The 26,287-nt window shown below is 44.1% G+C and overlaps 1 protein-coding gene across 2 annotated transcripts in view; it reads right to left on the reverse strand.

The window, feature by feature from the left end:
- LOC121551223 (adhesion G-protein coupled receptor D1) overlaps positions 1-26,287 on the reverse strand; it is a 74,318-nt gene that overhangs the window by 34,340 nt on the left and 13,691 nt on the right. For both annotated transcript variants that reach the window (XM_041863779.2, XM_041863777.2), the window contains 8 exons: positions 22,664-22,921; positions 21,258-21,325; positions 20,601-20,762; positions 20,423-20,479; positions 19,732-19,861; positions 19,167-19,274; positions 17,606-17,681; positions 16,026-16,167 (listed from right to left, as the gene is read on the reverse strand). In XM_041863779.2, coding sequence (XP_041719713.1) covers positions 16,026-16,167; positions 17,606-17,681; positions 19,167-19,274; positions 19,732-19,861; positions 20,423-20,479; positions 20,601-20,762; positions 21,258-21,325; positions 22,664-22,921 — 1,001 coding nt within the window. The remainder of the gene's footprint in view (positions 1-16,025; positions 16,168-17,605; positions 17,682-19,166; positions 19,275-19,731; positions 19,862-20,422; positions 20,480-20,600; positions 20,763-21,257; positions 21,326-22,663; positions 22,922-26,287) is intronic.

Genomic DNA, 26,287 nt, shown 5'->3' on the forward strand with positions numbered 1-26,287 from the left:
TATCTAGGGCATGGACAGGAAAGGGTGCATCGACGGGCAGGAGGGGTATCCCTAACTTAGAACAACATTTCCGATCAATAAAATTCCCAGCTGCGCCTGAATCGACTAGCGCCTTATGCTGGGAATGAGATGCAACCTGAGGAAATACCACAGGTATACACAAGTGAACAACAGAGAGCTCTGGGTGAGTGGGGCGTCTACTCACCTGAAATGACTCCCCAGTGCGCGACCTGTTGCCCCGATTCCCTGGAGACCCTCCCCAGCACCTAGCCGCAGTGTGTCCTCCACGGCCACAGCTGGTGCAGGGGACGGCCCCCCTCGGGTTCTCTCTCCTTCTCTCTCTAGCGCCAGCACCCCCGAGCTCCATAGGGCTCGGCTCGGAGGTGCTGGGGGATGGAATGGACGGCCCCAACTCGGGACGTCCGCGGCTGGCCAGCAGGGTATCCAGACGGATGGACATGTCCACTAGCTGGTCGAAGGACAGATTGGTGTCCCTGCAGGCCAGCTCTCGACGAACGTCCTCACGCAGGCTACACCGATAGTGGTCGATGAGGGCCCTCTCATTCCACCCCGCATCCGCCACTAGAGTCCGGAAATCCAGGGCGAACTCCTGTGCGCTCCTCTTCCCCTGTCGGAGGTGGAACAGACGCTCCCCCGCCGCTTTACCCTCAGGAGAGTGATCGAAAACAGCCCTGAAGCGGCGGGAGAACTCCGCGTAGCTGATGGTGGCGGCGTCTATTCCCCTCCATTCGGCGTTGGCCCACTCCAACGCCTTGCCGGAGAGACAGGAGATGAGGGCGGAAACGCTCTCGTATCCCGAGGGCGCCGGGTGTATGGTGGCCAGGTAGAGTTCCACCTGAAGGAGGAACTCCTGACACCTGGCTGCGGTGCCATCATACGCCCTCGGGAGCGAGAGCCGAATTCCACTGGATTCCGGAGCTGGTCTGGTGGGGCTGGCCGATGGTGGTGGTAATGTAGGAGGAGGTGTGGGCACGCCTCCCCTTTCCCATCGGCGCAGGGTGTTTGTATTTTTACCCATCTACCAATAGGTGCCCTTCTTTGCGAGGCATTGGAAAACTTCCCTGGTCTTTGTGGTTGAATCTGTGTTTGAAATTCACTGCTCGACTGAGGGACCTTACAATTGTATGTATGTGTGGGTTACAGAGTTGAGGTAGTCATAAAAAAATCATGTTAAACACTTATTGCACACAGAGCAAATTATTATGTGACTTGTTAAGCACATTTCTACTCCTGAACTTATTTAGGCTTGCCATAACAAAGGGGTTGAATACTTATTTACTCAAGACATTTCAGATTTTCATTTTTTTATTAATTTGTAAAATATTTTGAAAAACATAATTCCACTTTGACATTATGGGGTATTGTGTTTAGGCCGGTCACATAAAATCAAAATTCAAGCAGTAACACAACTAAATGTGGAAAAAGTAAATGGGTGTGAATACTTTCTGAAGACACTATACAGTATATATATACATACACTTTTTTTACCCAAACCACCCAGGCCAGATTGGACCCCCTCACAGGCTGTATGATTGACACCATCGAGCTAGATCATAACAAAGGCTCAGCCTCGCAGCAAAGGTGATTATTACATTGTGTGAGACTCCCTACTCTCATTTTATTTGATTATAACTCACTTTTTACATATAATTCCTTAAATCAGATTTAATTGGAGTCCCCAGAGACAGTGAGCTAATGGTTGAAGGAGTAGGAATGTGGTAATTAGGGCCTGGCTATGGTTTCAGGTTCACCCTAACGCTCCATCCAATCTTTCCTCAACACAAAACAAAGCATTCATAGGCTGGCATGGTGTAACATCTACAGTAGACCCACCTCTCCTTATTCCCTGGGCCTTAATGGAGAAATTAGATCAGAGTATGTTGAGATGAACTGTCTCTATTTCCTTCTGGAAAAAGTGAGTGAGCGGGAGAGTGAATCTTACAGTGAGGCACGATGCCTTGTGCATGTGTCTGTTTCCTGGCCTTACCATATGCTCTCTGCTTCATATTACGTTATAATGTTAGCTATGGCCCAAACTCTTGCCTTCATTGTATATATATTCTGTGTGTGATTTCCGCCTAACTCACACAATAGCTAAGTGCTCTTGTGCTGTCTGTACTTTTTTTATTTTATTTTTTTTATTTCACCTTTATTTAACCAGGTAAGCCAGTTGAGAACAGGTTCTCATTTACAACTGCGACCTGGCCAGGATAAAGCAAAGTAGTGCAATAAAAAACAACACAGAGTTACATATGGGGTAAAAAACATAAAGTCAGAAATACAACAGAAAATATATATACAGTGTGTGCAAATGTAGCAAGTTATGGAGGTAAGGCAATAAATAGGCTATAGTGCAGAATAATTACAATAGTATTAACACTGGAATGCTAGATGTGCAAGAGATTATGTGCAAATAGAGATACTGGGGTGCAAAAGAGCAAAATAAATAACAATATAGGGATGAGGTAGTTGGGTGGGCTAATTTCAGATGGGCTGTGTACAGGTGCAGTGATCGGTAAGGTGCTCTGACAACTGATGCTTAAAGTTATTGAGGGAGATAAGAGTCTCCAGCTTCAGAGATTTTTGCAATTCGTTCCAGTCATTGGCAGCAGAGAACTGGAAGGAATGGCGGCCAAAGGAGGTGTTGGCTTTGGGAATGACCAGTGAGATATACCTGCTGGAGCGCAGACTACGGGTGGGTGCTGCTATGGTGACCAATGAGCTAAGATAAGGCGGGGATTTGCCTAGCAGTGATTTATAGATGGCCTGGAGCCAGTGGGTTTGACGACGAACATGTAGTGAGGACCAGCCAACAAGAGCGTACAGGTCACAGTGGTGGGTAGTGTATGGGGCTTTGGAGACAAAACGGATGGCACTGTGATAGACTACATCCAATTTGCTGAGTAGAGTGTTGGAGGCTATTTTGTAAATGACATCGCTGAAGTCAAGGATCGGTAGGATAGTCAGTTTTACGAGGGCATGTTTGGCAGCATGAGTGAAGGAGGCTTTGTTGCGAAATAGGAAGCCGATTCTAGATTTAACTTTGGATTGGAGATTCTTTATGTGAGTCTGGAAGTTGAGTTTACAGTCTAACCAGACACCTAGGTATTTGTAGTTGTCCACATACTCTAGGTCAGACCCGTCGAGTGGTGATTCTAGTCGGGTGGGCGGGTGCCAGCAGCGTTCGATTGAAAAGCATGCATTTAGTTTTACTAGTGTTTAAGAGCAGTTGGAGGCTACTGAAGGATTGTTGTATGGCATTGAAGCTCGTTTGGAGGTTTGTTAACACAGTGTCCAATGAAGGGCCAGATGTATACAAAATGGTGTCGTCTGCGTAGAGGTGGATCTGAGAGTCACCAGCAGCAAGAGCGACATCATTGATATACACAGAGAAAAGTGTCGGCTCAAGAATTGAACCCTGTGGCACCCCCATAGAGACTGCCATAGGTCCAGACAACAGGCCCTCCAATTTGACACACTGAACTCTATCTGAGAAGTAGTTGGTGAACCAGGCGAGGCAGTCATTTGAGAAACCAAGGCTATTTAGTCTGCCAATAAGAATGCGGTGGTTGACAGAGTCGAAAGCCTTGGCCAGGTCGATGAAGACGGCTGCACAGTACTGTCTATTATCAATCACGGTTATAATATCGTTTAGGACCTTGAGCGTGGCTGAAGTGCACCCGTGACCAGCTCGGAAACCGGATTGCATAGCGGAGAAGGTACGGTGGTATTCGAAATGGTCGATGATCTGTTTGTTAACTTGGCTTTCGAATACTTTCGAAAGGCAGGGCAGGATGGATATAGGTCTGTAGCAATTTGGATCTAGAGTGTCACCCCCTTTGAAGAGGGGGATGACCGCGGCAGCTTTCCAATCTCTGGGGATCTCAGACGTTATGAAAGAGAGGTTGAACAGACTAGTAATAGGGGTAGCGACAATTTCGGCGGCTAGTTTTAGAAAGAAAGGGTCCAGATTGTCTAGCCCAGCTGATTTGTAGGGGTCCAGATTTTGCAGCGCTTTCAAAACATCAGCTGTCTGAATTTGTGTGAAGGAGAAGCGGGGGGCATGGGCAAGTTGCAGCAGAGGGTGCAGAGTTGGTGGCCGGGTTAGTGGTAGCCAGATGGAAAGCATGGCCAGCTGTAGCAAAATGCTTGTTGAAATTCTCGATTATTGTAGATTTATCGGTGGTGATAGTGTTTCCTAGCCTCAGTGCAGTGGGCAGCTGGGAGGAAGTGCTCTTATTCTCCATGGACTTTACAGTGTCCCAAAACTTTTTGGAGTTAGTGCTACAGGATGCAAATTTCTGTTTGAAAAAAGTTAGCCTTTGCTTTCCTGACTGCTTGTGTATATTGGTTCCTAACTTCCCCTGAAAAGTTGCATATCGCGGGGGCTATTTGATGCTAATGCTGTACGCCACAGGATGTTTTTGTGCTGGTCAAGGGCAGTCAAGTCTGAGGAGAACCAGGGGCTATATCGGTTCTTAGTTCTGTATTTTTGAATGGGGCATGTTTATTTAAGATTGAGAGGAAATTACTTTTAAGGAACAACCAGGCATCCTCTACTGACGGAATGAGATCTATATCCATCCAGGATACCTGGGCCAGGTCAATTAGGAAGGCCTCCTCGCTAAAGTGTTTTAGGGAGCGTTTGACAGTGATGAGGGTGGTCGTTTGACCGCGGACCCGTTACGGATGCAGGCAATAAGGCAGTGATCGCTGAGATCCTGGTTGAAGACAGCTGAGGTGTATTTAGAGGGTATGTTAGTCAGGATGATATCTATGAGGGTACCCATGTTTACGGATTTAGGGTTGTACCTGGTAGGTTCGTTGATAATTTGCGTGAGGTTGAGGGCATCTAGCTTGGATTGTAGGATGGCTGGGGTATTAAGCATATCCCAATTTAGGTCACCAAGCAGTACAAACTCTGAGGATAAATGGGGGGCAATCAATTCACATATGGTGTCCAGGGCACAGCTGGGGGCTGAGGGGGTCTGTAGCAAGCGGCAACAGTGAGAGACTTATTTCTGGAAAGGTGGATTTTTAGAAGTAGAAGCTCAAACTGTTTGGGCACAGACCTGGATAGTATGATAGAGTTCTGCAGGCTATCTCTACAGTAGATTGCAACTCCACCCCCTTTGGCAGTTCTATCTAGACGGAAAATGTTATAGTTGGGGATGGAAATTTCAGAATTTTTGGTGGCCTTCCTGAGCCAGGATTCAGACACTGCTAGAACATCAGGGTTGGCAGAGTGTGCTAACGCAGTGAATAACTCAAACTTAGGAAGTAGACTTCTGATATTTATGTGCAAGAAACCAAGACTTTTGCGATTACAGAAGTCATCAAATGATAGCGCCTGGGGAGTAGGAGTGATACTGAGGGCTGCAGGGCCTGGGTTAGCCTCTACATCACCAGAGGAACAGAGGAGGACTAGAATAAGGATACGGCTAAAGGCTTTAAGAACTGGTCTTCTAGTGCGTTGGGTACATAGAATAAAGGGGGGCAGATTTCCGGGTGTTATAGAAAAGATTCAGGGCATTATGTACAGACAAGGATATGGAAGGATATGAGTAAAGTGGAGGTAAACCTAAGCGTTGGGTAACAATGAAAGAGATAGCATCGCTGGAGGCATCAATTGAGTCGGTCTCCGCGTGTATAGGGGGAGGGGCAAAGGAGCTATCTAAGGCAGGTTTAGCTAGGCTGGGGGTCTACAGTGATATAGTACAATTAGAAATAACCGAAACAACAATAAACTAACCATGTTTGGGCTGAGGCTAAACATAAACAGGATGTAGTACCGTAAAAAGGAACAGTCCAGCAGATATCAGCTGTATAGCTGAGTTATCATAAGGTCCGGTGGTGAAGCACTAGTAAGAGGCCACGGTTAGCGTGTGCTAGCGGGCCAGGGCTAGCAGATGGATGGAATCTTCGTGGTTAACGTCGTAACCACATCAGACGATTTCATCGGCAGACCAGTCGTGTAGGATCGGCGGGGCTCCGTGTCAACACTAGGTGGTCCCGTCCGGTTGACAGAGAGGTAGATAGCCGGGAGATGGGCGATGGGCCTAGCTCAGGATGATTAGCCAGACCACAGCGTCCGTTTTGTTGTAGCTGGCTGGTGGTAGCTAGCTGGTAGCGATGAATCCGGAGTTAAAGGTCCAGTGATTCAGTGATTCCGGCGGAAAAACTGATATGTTCTGGGTCGATAACGCGCTGTGCAGACTGGCCGAATATCCGGTGATCAATGTCCAGTGATTAAAATTAATCCAGCAGAAAAAAATCCAATGTTCTGGGTGAAACACCGCTAGCTGTGGCTAATAGCAAATAGCAAGTAGCTAGTTAGCTGGCTAGCTAGTTTCAACTGGAGATTCTAGATTCTAGATAAAGGTAAGTCAATAATAGAATCCGTTCCACATTGAGTGAGGCGGGTTGCAGGAAAGTATATCTTGTAGAAGGATGAAAAGTCTGATAGGGAAATATGTACGAAAAATAGGGTATTTACAGGCTATTTACAGACAGACGATAAAAACACAACTGCACTACTACGCCATCTTGGATTGACCTGTGTAGAGCAGTGTGCTGCTCACTTGAACATTGTGCTTTATAGACTGTGTGCTCCATAGACAAGCCTTGAGAGCAGCACACATGCAGCCCATCAGCATGGGCAACGTCTGTCTTTGACGAGGTGCTAGAGACCCTCTGGGTGAGTTTACAGGGTCCTGTGGGGTTTAATAACTCACTGGTTCTTGTTGGGTGTAAATAGAAGCAGATGGGAGGGTGAGGTACAACTAGGATCCATTCACAGTCCAGGAAGAGAAAGAACAATTATACATTGCCATCAGGCATTCCTTTACTCTGGAACATTTGTTCTCTTCTATCGCTGAAACTTTGATGCTATTATGTTAGAGAGAAAACTAGGGGACTAATTTTCCACATTGAGTGATTACGGAGAGGGAAAATGTTACAAACTCTGACATGGACCAGACCCACGTTGAAAAGCACACTGACAAAATGGACAGTCGCAGATGGGAGATGTGGTATTATTCAGCCACAATGTCTCTGTGGCGACACAGTGGTTGTTGTTCTGACATGTCCACTGGGTGTTTCTAAGCCCATATCTGGGGAGAGAGAGAGTGACGGGAGCTGAGTTTCTCCTCAGTGTTAGAATGCAGAGAGAGAGAGAGAGAGAGAGAGAGAGAGGAGAAGAGAGAGAGAGAGAGAGAGAGAGAGATGTGATCTGGTCTGTGTGTGTGTGCATGCGTGCGTGTGCCTGCCACTGCTCCCTCGTCTCGATGGTGCCCTGCAGCCTCACCGTCTGCCAGGAAAGAGAGCTCCGCTCCGTCACTTTATTAACAACAGAGGGCTAGCAAAATTAGCCTCGGAAATCACTTTAAACTTCATCTGAGGAAGAGACAGAGAGCGGAGGAGAACGAGAGAAAGACAGAGACAGAGAAACAGTCAGAGGTAAAGAGACAGAGACTGAAAGGCGGATTGAGAGAAAAAAGAAGAGAATGAGACTGCCAGAGGGAGGCAGAGAATAAGTGACAGAGCGAGAGAGAGACAGAGAGAGAGAGATAGAGAGAAAGGGAGTGAGAGATACAGATAGTAGTAAAGTACTGTAGTTCCCCTTTCTCTTTCCTCAGAGACCATTAAATGAGTAGTGAAGAAAGCAGTTTGTCTCAACTGTGTCTGTCAACCCACTAGGTCTACATCACAAACAATGAGAGACCAGTGTCATCCATCTAATCGTTGACTCAGGGCTTACAATAGAGTATGAATCGAGACTCAGGTGTAGCAAATCCTGCAGCTCAGTAAGGAGTATAGTTAATTATGCAACTCTTTAGGGGTATTTTTCAGCTGCCATGACATCATGACAACACGCCTATCATGTGGCAGCGTGTTGCATAACAACATTTGGGGGAGAGTCGGAGGGAGTTTATACTTCAGGGATAAGTGGAATATGCTGGTGATTGATGACTAGTCCCCCCCTTTGATGTCTGCCCTGGTCCTCTGTAGCTCAGCTGGTAGAGCACGGCGCTTGTAACGCCAAGGTAGTGGGTTCGATCCCCAGGACCACCCATACACAAAAATGTATGCACGCATGACTGTAAGTCGCTTTGGATAAAAGCGTCTGCTAAATGGCATATTATATTATTTATTATTAACAGGAGAAACACCGGCTAGATTCTGATATGTCTATTCTGGTCATTCGATGGAAATGTTGTGCTTTCGCTAGTTAATGTCAATGCAAAGCTTGATGTCTTTGAAGACAATCTCACAATGTCCATGGACAGAATGATGAGGTAAAAATACAAACTCTCACACATAACATCTGCATACAGTGTATAAGCCCTCTACATGACATACCCACCAATTTCTGTAAACTCTTCGAGCTCCTCTCTGCACTGCAGCTTCTTTCAGACCTCCCATGATTGCCAGAGCTGGATGCCAAGCCCTCTCTGTGGTTGAACTAACCTCACCAACCACTGACAGGATACGCCTCAAATCCAAAGACACCAGACTATTCCAGGCAAAATTGAATCCTAGCTTTTGACAGCTGGTTCTAAGGCGTAAAAAATAAAGCACAAAAAGAGAGGGAAGGGTGTATGGATGGTGGCTCACTTTCATATGGACCTCTTGTAGGCTTCAATGCAGTGATTCTGACACACTGATATAGGAATACTGTACAGCAACCATCACACTACCTATTCATCAAAACTATACCAACACACACCCTCAGACACAAAGCCCAACACCTCCATATTTTCTCTAACATACAGCCAAATAGCGGACTAACACACAAACTCCCTCTCACACACTGTCTAGCTCTACCACACTAACTCACATTCTCTGGGCTGGCAATGCTAGCCTGTAGTAAGACTTATTTTAAGTGCAATGCAGTCTAAATAAAGATTGTGGACAATACATTTACATTGCTTAAAGGTCCAATGCAGCCGTTTTTATCTCAATATCAAATCATTTCTGGGTAACAATTAAGTACCTTACTGTGATTGTTTTCAATTAAAATGGTCAAAAGCAAAGAGCAATTTCTCAATAAAGAATTTTGCTAGGACTGTCTGGGAGTGGTCTGAGTGAGGAGGGGGAAACTTAAACTAGCAGTTATTGGCAGAGAGGTTTGAAACTCTCTTTCTTATTGGTCTATTAACTAATTTAGTATTTTAATAAACAGGAGACTACAGGTATAAGCTAAATCCGGTGTCTGGTTCCACTATATAACATGTAGAAAGTGCAAACATGTGCATCTCCCCATGGCAACATTTACTATAGTTAAAATTAGCCACAAAAGGAAACACTTTATTGCTCTATGTCTGGGACAGGCACACAGAGGTGCAGTGAAACACTATCCAGTCCAGCAGGCACAATGGACCAAAGCACTCAGCACAGCAGGTTAGGATCACAGCAGAGCTTTAGTGACATATCACTGACTTGGGATCTGTTATAAGTTTCTTTCAGACTGGGATCCACTTTTAATTGGTGGGTCTGAGCTAACCCCAGGACAGTTTGGGCTTAATAAACTGGTAATATTGCTATGATATGAAGCTCCATGGTGTCAGACACACCAACTCATTTAGAGCATGTGGAGGAACGGTTAGTGCCATCCGGGATCCTTGGGATGTCCCTACCCTAAAACATAACCCTAACCTTAACCCCTACCCTTACCCTAACCATAACCCTTACTTTAACCATTTTAAATGTCAACTACAATGTGGTAGGGACGTCCCAAGGATCCCGGATAGCAAGGACCGTAGAGGAAACATCTGAGCATGGCTTCACAACACAACTGGCCCAGAGCAGAGTGAGGTCATGATATCAGGGGAAATGTAAGGCTTGCAGCTGTGGTCTGAGCTGAGCCTCCAAGGTAGACACACAAAACAACTATGGAAGTGTTGATAAGTGTGAAGAAAAGCGAAGCCAATTAAATGCTGGAAGTTGCCATTTTGTTTTGATAGGGCAGGATGCCAAGATCTGGAAGTCTAACAAGCTCATTCTAGTTATATTGCAATATCCTTGACTGCAAAATATTATGGCATGTTGTTGAAATTCTATGCTGGCCTTGCTGGAATAAAAACAATCACACTACACCAAGCTTATTCTGAAATATTGGTATTTTCATCGAGTTGTGTTAATATGGGAGAATGTTACTTAAAGGAAAGATGCACCCATTTTCAATGTTATATCGTTTTTGTGCATCTCTGAGCGATGTTCTATCGATTCCCAGGGTAATTTCATGTTTTGCATCATGCAAAACTCCTCATACCGGCTGTATTTCTGCCTGCTTGAACAGCAATAGCTTAGATACACATGAAAACATGAAATTACCAAGGGAATCGATAGAACATCACACAGAGATGCACAAAAACGATATAACATTCAAAATGGGTGAATCTTTGCTTGAAATATGCACCAAACCATCACTTCTTTTTGCACCAGGAAATTAAAAGGAAGTTCCATTTGAGTAACTTTGAGAAAGGGGACTAGCGTAAGAGAGAGAGAGAGAGAGAGAAAGTAGGGCGGGGGAAAGAGGGACCCTCAATGCAAAGCTCCTGGCAAGAGGAGGCTAGCAATCGCCAGACCTCCATCTGCGATTGATCAGCGAGCTGGCCCAAATGTGTAAGGGAGTCTGTGTGTGACGGAGGGAGAGAAAGAGAGAGTGAGAGAGAGTGAGAGTGAGAGTGAGAGTGAGAGTGAGAGAGAGAGAGAGAGAGAGAGCAAGAGAGAGAGAGAGAGAGAGAGAGAGGAGAAGAAAAAGAGAGAGAGAGAGAGAGACACCCACAGGGTTTGGGTTGGATGTGTACTGGAAGTTATAAAAACTGGCAATAAAGACTGCTTGTGGTAGAGACGACTGATACCAGCTTTGGCTTACTTGTTAAAAAAATATTGGGTATCAGGGTTCTTAAAAAGGTTTCGGTGGATTTATTTTCACAGTTCTTGATTAATTAATCCACAATTATTCACAATTTCACCCTTATTTGGAAGCTCCTGAAAGTCTACTAGACTTGCAATCACTAGCCTGCTCTCCCCTCCAAACACTCCCTCATCCTCTCACCCCTTGTTTTTAGAAGAATACAGCAGATGGATAGAAATGTGATCAAATATAGCACAAAAGCAAGATCTATAAAATGAAGTCAATATGACACACAGCATTCATTCTAGCACTTATATTCCAGCACCTGATAAAAGTGGCTGCTGCAGTACAGTATGAATGTGTGGGTCAGTTCTGGGAGAGACAGACAGAGGCCACCAGCGCTCCTACACTACTTCCTCTCCATTCCTCTGCTCCCCACAGTCCCCCTCATGGAGCTGCCGCCGCCACTCCAAAACACAGCTTTATTAGCTTGTAAACTCAAGTGCTGCTTGTCAAAACCTTTTTTTTAATCCTTTCAATTTTGACACTGACCAACACCGGCATTCCTTGTGAAATCACTCTTTCCATTTCTTCATCTCATACCATCAGTGTGATGCTTTGAGCGAAGAGGAGGAGGAGGAGTGGGTGTTTTATGTATGTATTAATGTTTAACTACAGACCCCAGTGCCCCTCTCCTCTCCGCTGACCCTCCCACACCAGACCCACGTCGGACAAGGCTAATAAATCACGGGTGGAGCCAAGGCCCAATCAGCAACAGCGCAGAATAGCGTGAGAAAGCTCACGGGCCTCTGGCAGACCCGATAACACCTTCGCTCCATATCAGAGCCGTTCCCCAGAACCCTGTTGGCTGGCGTGGCGTCACCTTGGACCAGACAGATACGGCACAGCTAGATAGCTCTGGAATCACATGACCTCGCTAGATGTTTGGTGAGGCTCTGAGCTTACAGGTTATCAATCATGGATGCAAGGTCAGATTCACTGGCCATCCGCTCAGACCTGTTTGGACTCCCCTGTGAACAATGCTAATAGCCATAACACAAGGTCATTATAGATCATTACGACTGGTCAGTGACGCTGTCAATCAATTGCATATAATTTTAGTCATTCACAGCAATAGGTTTCATTAAGTCTTTTTTTCAGCCCATAAGACAGGTGTCCTCCATGTGAAATAAAGGAGGTGGATGGTCAAAGGTTATCTACTGTTTGTGTTCGAGACCTGACGGTAAGTGGCTGTTGTTCTACTACAGCAGGGTTCCCCAACTGGCGGCCCGGGCTGAATTTGGCTCACGGGTATTATTTTTATTTTTCAAAGATTTTACGGAGTTACAGTTCATATAAATCAGTCAATTTAAATAAATAAATGAGGCCCTAAACTATGGAATTCACATGACTGTCACGACTTCGGCCGAGGGTGCCTCCCCTCCTTGTTCGGGCAGGCTTCAGCATTCGTCGTCACCGGCTTACTAACCACTGCCGCCCCAATCATCATCACATTTGTCTTGTCTTGTTAATCACACACACCTGGTTCTAATCCCCTCATTAGTCTGTGTATAAGTGTTCCCTCTGCCCACTTGTCCTTGTGGGTGATTGTTAGTTGTGAGAGTAGTATAGCTCGGTGGAGCTACTCGTACATTTTGTTGCCAGGGTAGATTTTCCCCTGTGCCTATGTATTATTGGATTCTACCGTTACAGTGTATTTGCCAGGGATGAGAGTTTCCCCTGTGCCTGTTTTGTTGATCGCTATTTGAGCGCATTTATGTGTCAACGAAGGAATAAACTCTGTATTCGGTGATTGCCCTCCTGCGCCTGACTCCTTTCATCACACTCATCACAATGACTGGGAATACAGATATGCATCTGTTGGTCACAGATACCTATAAAAAGAAAAAGTAGGGGCGTGGATCAGAAAACCAGTCAGTATCTGGTGTGACCACCATTTGCCTCATGCAGCGTGACATATCTCCTTCGCATAGAGTTGATAAGGCTGTTGATCGTGGCCTGTGGAATGTTGCCCCACTTCCTCTTTAATGGCTGTGCGAAGTTGCTGGATATTGGCGGGAACTGGAACACGCTGTCGTACACGTCGATCCAGAGCATCCCCAAACATGCTCAATCGGTGACATGTCTGGTGAGTATGCAGGCCATGGAAGAACTTGGACATTTTCAGCTTCCAGGAATTGTGTACAGATCCTTGCAACATGGGGCTGTGCATTATCACAGTGGTTCCCAACCAGGGGTACTAGGACCCCTTGGGTTCTTGGCCTATCCACAGGGGTAATTGAGAAGACTCATGAGACCATAGACTTACTGGTAAAATGCACATGAGGGGGTACTTCAGGGGTACTCCGGGCAGAGCAAAATTCAGTTGGTGGTACAGTAATCAAAAAAGGTTGGGAACCACTGCATTATCATACTGAAACATGAGTTGATGGCTGCGGATGAATGGCACGACAATGGGCCTCAGGATCTCATCACGGTATCTCTGTGCATTCAAATTTCCATCGATAAAATGAAATTGTGTTCGTTGTCCGTAGATAATGCCTACCCATACCATAACCCCACTGCCACCATGAAGCACTCTGCTCACAATGTTGACATCAGCAAACCGCTTGCCCACACGACGCATAATAGAGAGACGTGATCGTATACAAATGTAAGCAAGGTTTGAAATAATTATGTTTTAGTCAAATATTATACCTGTTTGGGCTTCTTGCAGTCAATTTGCAGTCTACAAATTATTTGTAATTATGTACCAGCCCCCCGACCATCCGCTCCAGAAAAAATCGGCCCGCGGCTGAATCTAGTTGATGATCCCTGTACTTCAGTGTTACTAATACACAGGATATGTTGTTACCATGGCCCCATGACCAGGATGGTGAAATATGGGGGAGCTGACAGGACTATGCTGCTGCTGCTGACACAATTACCCTGCTCAGACTTTAATGAAGTGACTAGATGTCTCTCTCTCCTCTTGCTGGCTAAAAGCTTTGGGAAAACAGAAGGGTCCATCACAAATCATTAAGCTACCCCTGAGCAGTGGAGGCACGCCACGGGAGGTCATTTTGGGAGTGGACTTGGACAGGCAGTAAAAAGCGGAGTGAACAATGACGGGAAAGGTCTTCCACATAGTGTGTGAGCAGTTTTCCCTCTCTCCTAGTTTGGAGGGTGATAAGTATCCAACAGCTCCCAAAAACATAAAGATTCCAAAAATAGTCAGTCACTTTTGAGCTGAATCTATCCTCTGGCTCACAACAGGCCAGTAATAGCATATTTACTTTTTTTCTGGTTATGGTTACAGCCAGAAAGTGATGTGTGAGGTATGCAACTTCTAAACATAAGTTTCAGCTATTGTCTTACGTTAGGTGTTGGCACTTGGGAGTTTCCAAGTAAAAAAACAAATCACATACTGTACGGTAATTTGTCATAAAATATTTGGTGTCACTGGAGTTGAGGTCCAAACTATTCCTGTCACATGACCAATGTTGATTGGGGGGGATTTCTATGAAAACCATTGCTTTATCACTACTTTATTTTGGCACCATAACAACGAGCGGTAAGGCAGTGTAAGTGAGTGTAAATAGAAACACCTTGAATCAAGATGAAAGAGCACTGAAATGCATCTCCAGCACTTCATAACAGAGGATACTCTCCCCTCTCCCATGGTGTCTGCTAAAACAAACAGTCATCATGTCATAGGAACCCGGTCAGATCATTACAAAATAAACATTTATTTCCAAGGGGAAAATGGAGGCAAACAAAGCCCATTGCCATGGTTTCACAAAACCGCATGGTTTTCATTTGTGCTCTTAAGAGAGACGTAAGGAAAAAAATACCTTTGATGGTGATTCACTTTAATAGCAAGTGAATATTTTCAACTGAGCAGCTCACATGGCAGGGGAAGCACATTCTCTACAAGTGAAATGGACTGCGGCTGCTTATGTTAGCTGCTGATGGAAAAATATCACATCTTATTTTTGGTACAAATGATTGGATAAAGTTACTATTGGATGATATCTTGTCATTTTCCCCTTCTACAACTATTGAGTGTTTATGGAAAAGTGTTTGACTTGAAGTGAATGACTTGAGAGCATTCTATGGAGGGACTATAGAGCTCTCCATTGCATTTCTGCATTTAGAGGAGGGCTAACAATTGCCATACACGTTTTCTAAGTTAACTTTTATTATGGGTTTCAAATGCCATGGGAGAGGTCTAAAGAAGCTGGCAACAATTTCTCCACTAAATCCCTGCCACAAAGCAGAAAGGCAAAAAAATGTGTTCATAAACTCAAATTGTTGTTCCTTTCAAAGTGCCCAAAGCCTACAGTTCTAATGTCGATAATCACTTTTCTTTAGGGAAGCATCATGCTTTTTTAAGGAAAATAAAGAGGTTGGGACTAATGAAAACAAAAATACATTTCCTTCTTCTTTTGTGTTGGTGAGTACTGAGCTTTACAATCCTCTGTCCATAAGAAACACAGTTCTTTTCACGTACTGTGAGGGAAAACAGGGGGGAGGGGGATATTTTTGAGTGCCTTCGGATCAGGGATGGGCAACTTTGATGGGGGTGGGGGCCACAAAAAATCTGATATCTGAGTGAGAGTGACTAACAAAATTAATGGGGTCCCCCCGGTTGGTAATTCGACCATGATTACTAGAAGGTTAGATTGCAGGCTAGACTAACTTAATGTTAGCTGACATGGGCTAATTGAGTGACTGTCAGTGACTGACATAACAAGAGAAAAACTGCTGATGCACAACCAAATTTCGAAATTTTACTGTCAACAGTACGTTGAGACCTAATGAGTCTATACCCCCCCCCTCTCACCCACCCAAAAAAAGAAAATGTACAATATTTTTTGGGGAAGGGGTGGGGATTGATCCGAGGGCCTACAAAAGGGGATACTCCTTAGCCAAAGTCACACCCTTCTTCTGATAAGGTAAGAGTCCTGCAACCAGCACCTGTGCTGCCCATTTCTGAAGAACTATTGCCAAACAGTATTCTAGCACAATTTTTCAAGTCCTTTACTCATAACAGAGATGGTTTCTTACGGCCAGTAAAATGGTAATCCATCGACATAGTTTGGTAATTCATAACACTCCTGGGAGGTGTGTGTACTCTTACCAGGATGTGTGTGAGGACAATCTTGATGAGTGGAGCCCCAGACAGGTTGATGGACAGGGCAGGTGATGGCTCCACCTTCAGTGAGATGAGGAAACTGGCCACCTGGATCTTATGGTCTTTAAAATCAGCCGCCTCGTTGATCCTGAGAGAGAGAGAGATGATATGTCACTCTAACACCAATGAGAGCTCTGCTGGGGTGTTCTATCTACACAGTAGTGTCACAGAGGGCTCAGAACAGTAGCATGAGAGTGGGATTCTGATACATCTGTCATGTCATCAATCCCAGTGAAAACACAGCATTACGTCAGGAGCTTTTCTAGGTCAACAGGTAAGTGATGGTAGGTTGTAGAGGCAACACCCCCGTATCATTATACAGATGGACATTCCCACCCACTGGGGAGTGAAACACAACCATTAGGAACTAACCTAACCATCAAATGTGAAGTAAATAAATGATGCCTTCTAAAATGGTGGCATACTGACACCAATTGGCATTGGTATTTCCTGAATAAACTGCTTTCCTACTTTGTAAACATGGGTGTTTATTACTGTCATCCAGTTTTACTGAGAAACTCGTTTAGAAGAAAGTATATTGTAGCAGAAGCTGATTGATCCCAAGTGCCTTATCACTTACACATAGTACTTTTAGGCTGTGTTTACACAGGCAGCCCAATCATAATCTTTTGCCACTAATTGGTCTTTTGACCAATTAGATCAAATCTTTTGCCAATAATTGGGCAAAATATCAGAACTGTGCTGCCTGTGTAAACACAGCCTTAGATTCTGGATTTCTGCAGAGGCAGTCAAAGCTATGTGCCGTACTGAGGGCCACAACAGTCAGTCCAACACCTTGAGCATATAAACTGTATTTCTAGACGCAATTATGCCATTGATGAAGTCTGCCAGTAACTACATGTTTTAAAGCAAACCAGATTGTTTACGCTTAGACCATCAAATTCCAAGTCATGCAAAACATTTATTTCACAGCTTTATCGTAATACGCTTCCCCTATTGATGGGAAAAGAAGTGTGTGGCCAAGATCCTGTATGAAGTTAACGGCAGGGTGTATCAGTCAGTGGAGGTTAAGTGGGGAGATGAGAGATAGCCTGGTGGGAGGCTGATAAGGAATGGCCCCAGGCATGATCCGTGCTGGACGTCAGGAAACAGGGGCGCCACTCCGCCAGGGGACCACAGCGGACACACAGGAAGTGATCCTGGCTGATGCTCAGAGCGCTTATTGCCGTAACATCCCTTAGATCCTCTGAGATCACTTCTTCTCAATGGCGGTAATTCTTAATTGCACAGCGTGCAAAGTAAACTATTTAGTTTATTGCATACTTTTCTGATTAGTCCCCAAACAGATGATTTGACAACCACAAGCCTCTTCTGAATGCTTGTAAATTAGAAAATTACATTACTTTTCGCAGGCCCTAAACTTTCTTTAAACAGTGCTGTCTACTGTACTGTGTTTGGTCAGGATAACTTTATATCACACAGGTAAGTGGTTCATAATTCATACACAGAGAGCATTCCTGTTTGGTATGATTAGGGCTTTTTATGTGTTCTCCCATCCCCCTTACCTGGTCCTGAGTGGGCTGATCTCTCTGTAGTAGTTGTGCATGTTGTGGTAGAAAAGACCCACGATTGTGGTTTGGGCTGAGGTGGAGAGAGGTAGGGAGAGGGGGAGAGAGGGAGGGAGGGAGGGAAGGAAGGAAGGAGGAGGGATGGAGGGAGGGAGGGAGGGGAGAGAGTGGTCAAAGGTGAAACACAGACTCATAGCAGGGTTGAGAATGTGATGATGCGTTGCTAAAATGCTCACAGTGAGGGGAACTTAATTAAGCAGCCTCGCTGCCTCAAGTTGGCACTCCCTGACTAATTGGAGAGCTGTATGCTCACACACAGGTGAGACGGAGGGGGACCATGGACCACGTGTGTGTTGGGAAATTATGCAAGTCACAGTGCCATGACTGAAACAGTACAGCAGGATGCCTGTGCCCTACTCTTATACACTGTCCCCACCATGTAGGCCAGTCCCATCTACAACATGGTAGCTACTAGAGAGGGATCTGGAACGCTTGATTGTGAAAGTACCTTTTTCATGAAATCAAATCTACCTCACTGAGTAAGAAAACAGTCAAGGTCTTGAATGTAATGCTCTTTTAATGTTATGAGTGTAATGCCCCCTACCAGGCCTTTGTAGAGATCAGTTGGTGGCCAGTTTGCCTATAAAACTTTCCTAAGGAAGAAAGAAAATAATGGAAAAAGGCCTATTCTGCATCTTTTTATGAATACTTGGAAGTATCTCAGTCCAAGATCAATAAATCTAATCTTTAACACTTTCTCTGCACTTAATTGGCTTATAAAAGCGCCACTTAGTGCCTTTAATACAGTATGCCATGTGTCAGGACGCACAACGTTACATTAACTCAATCTAGGAGTGTAAATTGCCAGCAGTAACATTTATATTCCATTTCTGATAATTATGTTTTAATATATTATTTAAATGGTTTATTTAAAAGTTAGTGTAGCAACGCAGTGCGTTTGGGGGCCAGGTGGAGCCAAGTGGATCTGACCCTAACACAAGTCTAACAAACACAGTTTTAATACTGCCGTAATTACTGACTAACCAGCATTCACATTGCCACTAAGAATGGGCTAAGTAAATAAATTAGTTCACTGTGAGTGGAGGGGTTTCTTTTGAATGGACAGCTAAGTGAATGAAAAGTATTGATACATTGCCTCTCTGTATAGAAGTCATACAGTACTGTAGCTGTTATCCTGTACTTTAAAGTCTCACAAGCAGTTCCACGGTGGCGCTCTCACACACTACCTTTGCTATGTTAAAGGACTTTAAACCTATCATCATAATAAACTACTGCCCAATAACAAGACCTTACTGGTTGGGCACATTTCTCTTGGCAGAAACAGTGTGCAGAACTAATGGCCAGTATTTATTCACATTCAAGCCAATGAAGCTGTGTGCTGAGGAGGAGTAAGAGCCAGACGCAAAAGAAAGATGAGCCTATGCTATATTCTAGCAGTGTAATACACACACAAAATATGAATTGCTGTGAGAGAGTGAGTATTTAAATGTATTGTATGTTTGTAGAACAAGAGTGAAATGGGATGTATGAAACTCACACTGCATGGTGAATGCCTCACCGGGCACTGAGATGTAGTTCTTTCCTTGCGTGGGGAAGCGGTAATGGGGAAGATTGTAGTTCTGTGGAATCTTCATCAGAGAGTAATCTATTGGGGTCGGGGGTTGGAAACAGAGAGAGAGGGAGCACTGTGAGTGGTTAACTAACTCCAACACCAGACCTGGAGGGGTTCTGACAGGGAGCCAAAAGCACAGTGTTATCTGGTGGTGGTGATGATTCATGGGTGGATCAAAGATTTGACTGAGCCCCTGGGAGAGAGACAACCCAAGTTTGTCCACAGGCAAACAAAATATTATGCAAAAATAACCCCTACCAGGGGGGAAATGGGTTCCATGGAAAGAACCATGGTTATCTAAGCTTGATCAGATCTCTATCTTCTGAGGAGGGAAACATACTGTATGTAGCCAATTAATTCAAAACTCTACTTGAACTTCCTTCTTAGTACAGTAACTCTCAACCCTAACTTGTTATTTTCACAGTAAGACACTACAGTCTGTGAGTCATACAGTACAGTCAGGAGAGAGTTGAGTCGCCATTGTACTGACCTGCTACGAAGGACTTTCCTCCCAGTGAGATGAGAGAGCGGGGGCTGGGGCTGGACTCCAGGCTGGACAACATCTGGACCATCACTTTGTCCACTGTCTCAATCAGCCCACTGACCACTGGGGTGGACTCCTGCTCCAAACGGTCCAGTAACAACATTCACACTCATAAAGACACACTGACAACTTACTGTATCTACTGTATTTGGAGAGTTGGTAAACTGTCACTGATAGACCATAAAACCAAGTAGTAGCATTCGTTAAGACACTTATCAGCTTGGACTATATACACTGTATTACTGTAACTGCCGTCTGACTTCATTTTGTTGGTGCTCTCCACGACCAAGTGACTAAAGTTTTCATGCACTAAGAACATCTGGTTCAGCTTGCTCATATGAAAACAAGAACGCCTGTTCAGTGTGTATAGAACATTGTAATGACAAACTCGCTCAAAATGTCTCTCTGTTCAGGAATTCCTGTGATCGCACGTGTGAGGGCACTAAACTAGAGCCTGAATGAATGTGATCATATTCTCAGTTCAGTATCATATAGCTAGTTTACTGTAAACCTTATGTTATTTTTAGTACTACATTGACATTGATTAGTGCATTGTTGGGTTTAGAGCTAGCAAGAAAGGAATTTCACTGTACTTGTGCACGTGACATTAAAAACTTGAAACTTGAAACTCATTTACCTCATCTTCCCTGGCCACTTCAGAAGACAGCACCTCCTCCACACTCTTCAGAAAAGCCTGGACGGGACACAACAGCACATCATGTGTCTGTGATCTGAAACAAACTATTACAACCTACTTTGGTGTGTGAGTGTGTGCGCATGCATGCCTGCATGTTTATATCCTTGTGTTCCTGTACCTGTGTGAAGTTGTTGGCAGTGTCGTGGGGGATGGTCTTGTTGGGCAGGCTGAATGGCAGAGACTCCAGGAAGCCTAACATGGGCATGGGCACAGGGTCCTGGGAGCTGTGGATCTCCTCACTCAACTTAGTGATGATAGAATAGGACACATCTGTAACTCCCTGGGGGAACGAAACACCAGGCATTACTCTCCACAGAAACTCTCCAAAGACCAAAATGGGACCAATATACACAGGAACACGTTATGTGACCATTACCCTTAGTAAGAACTCTTTCTCGATAGAAGTCTGCTGTAAAAGACTGCTGGTCTTTTTCCAGCGTCATGCCCTACAGGGACCCATTTTGTGCTGTGTTGAACAGCTGTCTCTGCTTTCTTCACTCTACGCCCACAACTGCTGTTTAATAGACAGGAGAGGTCTATTCACTTGTGCTCTCAATATCCCCTTTTCCAATTCCTCAGTTTTAAAGGAAAACAATGGTTCCATAAGGAATTAATTGTTTGTGTTTATTGCTGTTTAACCACCAGGCTTCTACCTCATTTCCTGCGAGGCTGCCGTGTGTCTGTCCTAGTAGTAAAACACTGAAATCTGTTTAAAATATCCACTTTCCCATGGTAAGAGGTCCATCTGTATACATTTCCAAAGTTGAGAACTCACCGGTGTTTGCATCGTAGAGCAGACTTCTTTAGAAACGCTTGGTGTGGTAGGATAAGTCAAAGCATCACCTAGTTGGAGAAATATAAGAGACCCATTAGCAGTGCTCTTCCACCTGTTATCTACAGCATCACTAGCTAGATGCCAAATAGAATGCTTAGAGAAGAGCTGGAATTGTTCAGGCCCCAAAGATTCATCATTCCTTGGTACGTGTCTGATGATGGTTGGACCATCCCCCAGCCGGGATAGATGAAAAGAAGTGCTGTGCTATTGTACCTGCTCTTTAGATAATCAACCACCAAATACATCACTGAGGTACTGTACAAGCCAAAGAGATGTTAGAAGGAAGTCATGACATCACGCTGTCTGTAAATAACACATCAATTAGTGCACTTAGCAACACTAAATGACCATATATGGTTTTACATTAGGACCATCCCTTCCAACAGTCGGCTCTTCTTTAGTCCCATTCATTCTCTACAGGTATAACATGTTAAAACACTTTCCATAACCATAACAACCTTCGTGTTCATGTCTGTTATGTCTGAGAGAAAAAAACTGTCCTGAGAAAATGAAGGCAATGCCTTATCCATGCAACATGACCACCTGAGTCCTTCACAATGGGGTCTAGTCATTAGACAAAAACCCAGGGAATGGGTGTCCACACCCGCATTATTCATATTTTCCATAAGCATGACTAGTGATTCATCCATTTTTACTAGCTTATACACATTTCACCATGCTCTGAATAACATTTCTCGGACCATACAGAGGACATTGTCCATTTCTTTTGAGTTTCAGAATCATTCTAAACCACACAAGATAAATCAAAGCAGCAATGAAAAAGGTCATTACATTTTTGTCATTTAGCAGACGCTCTTATCCAGAGCGACTTACAGTTAGTGAGTGCATACATTTTCATACTGGTCCCCCGTGGGAATCAAACCCACAACCCCGGCATTGCAAGTGCCATGCTCTACCAACTGAGCTACACGGGTCATTATGGTTTTCAAAAACTTCAGTCACTCAGTTTATCGTCAGTTTAGTCCTCTAATCTAAAACCAAACTGCTAGGCCTATATTCCCACTAAATGGCCCTTGTCAGATTAAATGCTTATACGGTATAAATATGTGAGACGCTTATAAGGTGGAAGATTGTGAAACACTTTTATGGTAGAAGTATGTGAAATGATTTTAAGATGAGGAGGATTTGTACAGTTTAATATCTTGTTGTGTATTCCATGCGTCAGTACTGTGGATGGAATGTCAATGGCAATGACCAAGACGGAAATTGCTTTTTAACCCATCTCTCCTCACATCAGTCAAGGGGAAATTGTGAACATAGTGAACATTTCATATCACGGAAAAAAGAGTGGAACATTTCAGACTGACGGTGACATCTGACATTACCTATGGCAGCTTTGTAGTACATGAGGATCTCCTCTGGTGACAAGGCCCTCTCCCAGATGACAAACTCATCAAAGGCTCCTGTCACATAGTGTCCATAGGACTGCTCATTTCCTGTCCCAATGACCAGGTCAGGGTAAGGGTCCCCATAGTTCATGGACACGTTGCCAGTGGGGTCGCTGGTGTTGAACGTCCCGTTGATGTAGATGTTGAGACCGTCCTTCAGGGTCCAGGTGAACAGAATGTGGGTCCAGAAGGGCCCTGAAAGGGAAGAGAGAGGAGGAGAAATCATAAATTGGACTTCACTCTCCATCTCAGGAAAGTAAAGGGATTCTTTATTGGGCTTAGGGAAATGACGTTAGGCATGAAATAAAGCACATTCACCTAAAGTATTTGTTCTACTCTTTGTATGTGGGTATTATAGCCTACAGTATGTCACAGCTATTTCAATTGTGCTTTTCCACTATATCCGCCCAATATGTCCCATGTTCCACTCCAACCATTTAGTCAGCACCTCCATTCTATTCCTTCAAATGTCTCCAATATACTTCTCCAAAGAGGAAATAACATCTCCAGTTCTTCTGAGGTAAACGGACATTAAAGAGAATCCCAAAATACAATATATTCACTCCACCAGTGGAGGCTGACTCAGAGTACTAAAACACAGCTATCCCATTGGGATTGGCTTAAACACAAACCAACAACTTCCCCATTCACACTTTCAATCTCTCTTTCCTTTTAGTCTCTCCCTTTATTTTTTTTAGAAATGTTTCTGTTGCAGGTTAGGCTGGGACACATTGTGACAAGGTCTACTGAACCAGTCATGTCTCCTGGTACTGGTAGAGGTCTCATAAGAGCTGGTTGAGTCATAGTCATCTTAGGCTTTACCTCTGTTATGAGTCAAAGGCTAAACAACTGCATGGTGAAATGGTGACATATCATCATGTAAAATTACAAGAACCAGATGTTTGATCTTCTGTAACTAATAATCCAATAAATCAAAAGTACACATGAAGTCCTGATGCCTCATGTTCATAACCTTAAATAATTGTAACAAAAACAAGATGACGGAAGACATTTGAGAATGTGGTCATTTTTTTCCTCTAATAAACAATGACTGGTAAATGTTTCTTTCTTATTCAAAGAACCTGCAGTGCACAGAGCGAGATGATATGTTTTCCTCCTGAAATAGCAGATCAGGTCTGAGATTGTAGGGGATGGAGAAATAGTTTTGCCATAGTAGATTGTTTATGTTATTTCAATTACTTCATTTAGAGTCCACTTGGGTCTGTAAGAAATATCTGAACTTTTTAAGCACATGACTTACTATGAAAGGTTACATACACTACATGACCAAAAGTATGTGGACACCTGCTTGTCGAGCATCTCATTCTAAAATCATGGGCACTAATATGGAGTTGGTCCCACCTTTGCTGCTATAACAGCCTCCACTTTTCTGGGAAGGTTTTCCACTAGATGTTGGAACATTGCTGCAGGGACTTGCTGTTTGGAACTGTTTAATGTCCATAGTAACTGGACCAACGTAATATAGAGATATGATATTATAATAAATATATAAAATGTCACACTAACTAGAGATAAGAGACAGAACTAGTCAGTTTTGTAACATCGCTAACAGAACAGATGCTAACTAGAGGCAAGAGACAAAACTAGTCTGTTTGGTAACATCGCTAACAGACCAGACACTAACTAGAGGTAAGAGACAGAATTAGTCTGTTTGGTAACATCGCTAATAGACCAGACACTAACTAGAGGTAAGAGACAGAACTAGTCTGTTTGGTAACATCGCTAACAGACCAGACACTAACTAGAGGTAAGAGACAGAACTAATCTGTTTGTTAACATCGCTAATAGACCAGACACTAACTAGAGGTAAGAGACAGAATTAGTCTGTTTGGTAACATCGCTAACAGACCAGACATTAACTAGAGGTAAGAGACAGAACTAGTCTGTTTGGTAACATCGCTAATAGACCAGACGCTAACTAGAGGTATGTGGGAAATTATTATCTTATATTTTAGATGTGCTGTTAGCATAGAAAGAATACATTAATGATTAAACATAATAGGTTTGTGCTGTACTGATATAGACTGTTTAATATAACAAGCTGTGATTAATGTGAGGAACGTTAGGGGGTAAGATGAGATAAGGCTTGTGTCTCACATACACACACAGCCTCTTTGTTAGACCGCTCAAGGACATGTGTACTGCAAAAGTGCTGACTCTCTGGACAAGTTGCAAAACAACCAACACCTGGCAACAGTGAAGCGCCAAGGGACTGGGACCAGCCTGTGCGCCAACGATAGGCTGAGTAAGTCTAAACCACGCTCAGTCTCTACTCTGATAGGCCAGCAGGGAGCGGGAACTATCTCTGTCAGAGTATTTAAAGAATAACTTTTAAAGAAGAACTTATAACAATGGACCAGTTCTCTGTCTGCCCTACGTGGTGTTTCAGTGGACCCGTATATACGAACATCATATTTACCATTGAAGTGTTTTGCATTAATTAAAATACTAGTCTATTTTAGAAGACGTGTATTGACCTCTTTTTGTTCCAATACCAGATTTGAATTGACGCAACTTAACAATTGGTGACCTCCGACTGATCTGGTAGAAGGGACTTGGCTGGGTATTGTCCGGCCCATTGGACATCTCTGTCATTGGACGGTGTGTTTCACAAAGAGTCCGGACTACTAAAAACAGGTAAGCAGACACCTATTGTTATATAACTAAAGTTCTGCACATTGGCTTTATCCAAATTAATTTTGTGAAACACCTGATGTAAGTGAACTAAATTATGAATTATTATATGAATTATTATGAGTAGATAAGCACCATATTGTGACATGCAAACCTGTGGTGAATGTGATGTTAAACCTTGGTACCATAGAGTATTGTTCCACCGACACGTACCAGAGGGCTAGGTACGGCTAGGATCGGGGGAAAATACTGAAATCCCCAGGCTAGGACCACCAGGGGTGAGAACTGGAGGCGTAGGGAATCATTGGTCTAAAAGTGTTGCACTATTGACACGTATCAGAAGGCTAGATACGGCTAGGATCATAGGGACACTTACATTTTAGTCACTCCAGGCTAGGATCACCAGTGGTGAGAACTGGAGGCGTAGGGAATTATTGGTTAAAGGTGTTACGCTACTGACACGTATCAGAGGGCTAGATACGGCTAGGATCAGAGGGACACTTACAATTTTAGATAGTGTTGCACTACTGACACGTACCAGAGGGCTAGGTACGGCTAGGATCAGAGGGACACTTTAGAGTATAGGGTGTTGTATGCGAGCAATTGGGGTTGGGTGCCTTGCTCGAGGGCACATCGGCAGATTTTTCGCCTGGTCGGCTCGGGGATTGGAACCGGCGACCTCTCGGTTGCTGGCACGGTGCTCTTGGTTACTGGGCTACCTGCCGCCCCATACGAGTTTAAGGTTGTGCCGTTGTTTGATCATGTGATGGGGTTTGATGGGTGATCGGACCATGACTGGTGTGGTTATGGAAGTAATGTATAAATAGTGGAGAGCCAATAGGGGGCTCCATTGAACTATTATGTTTTGTTGGGCATTTCGGTGGCATGGGGTGGGGTGGGGTCTGT

The sequence above is a fragment of the Coregonus clupeaformis genome, chromosome 18 (genome assembly GCF_020615455.1).
Source record: "Coregonus clupeaformis isolate EN_2021a chromosome 18, ASM2061545v1, whole genome shotgun sequence".
Taxonomy (NCBI): domain Eukaryota; kingdom Metazoa; phylum Chordata; class Actinopteri; order Salmoniformes; family Salmonidae; genus Coregonus; species Coregonus clupeaformis.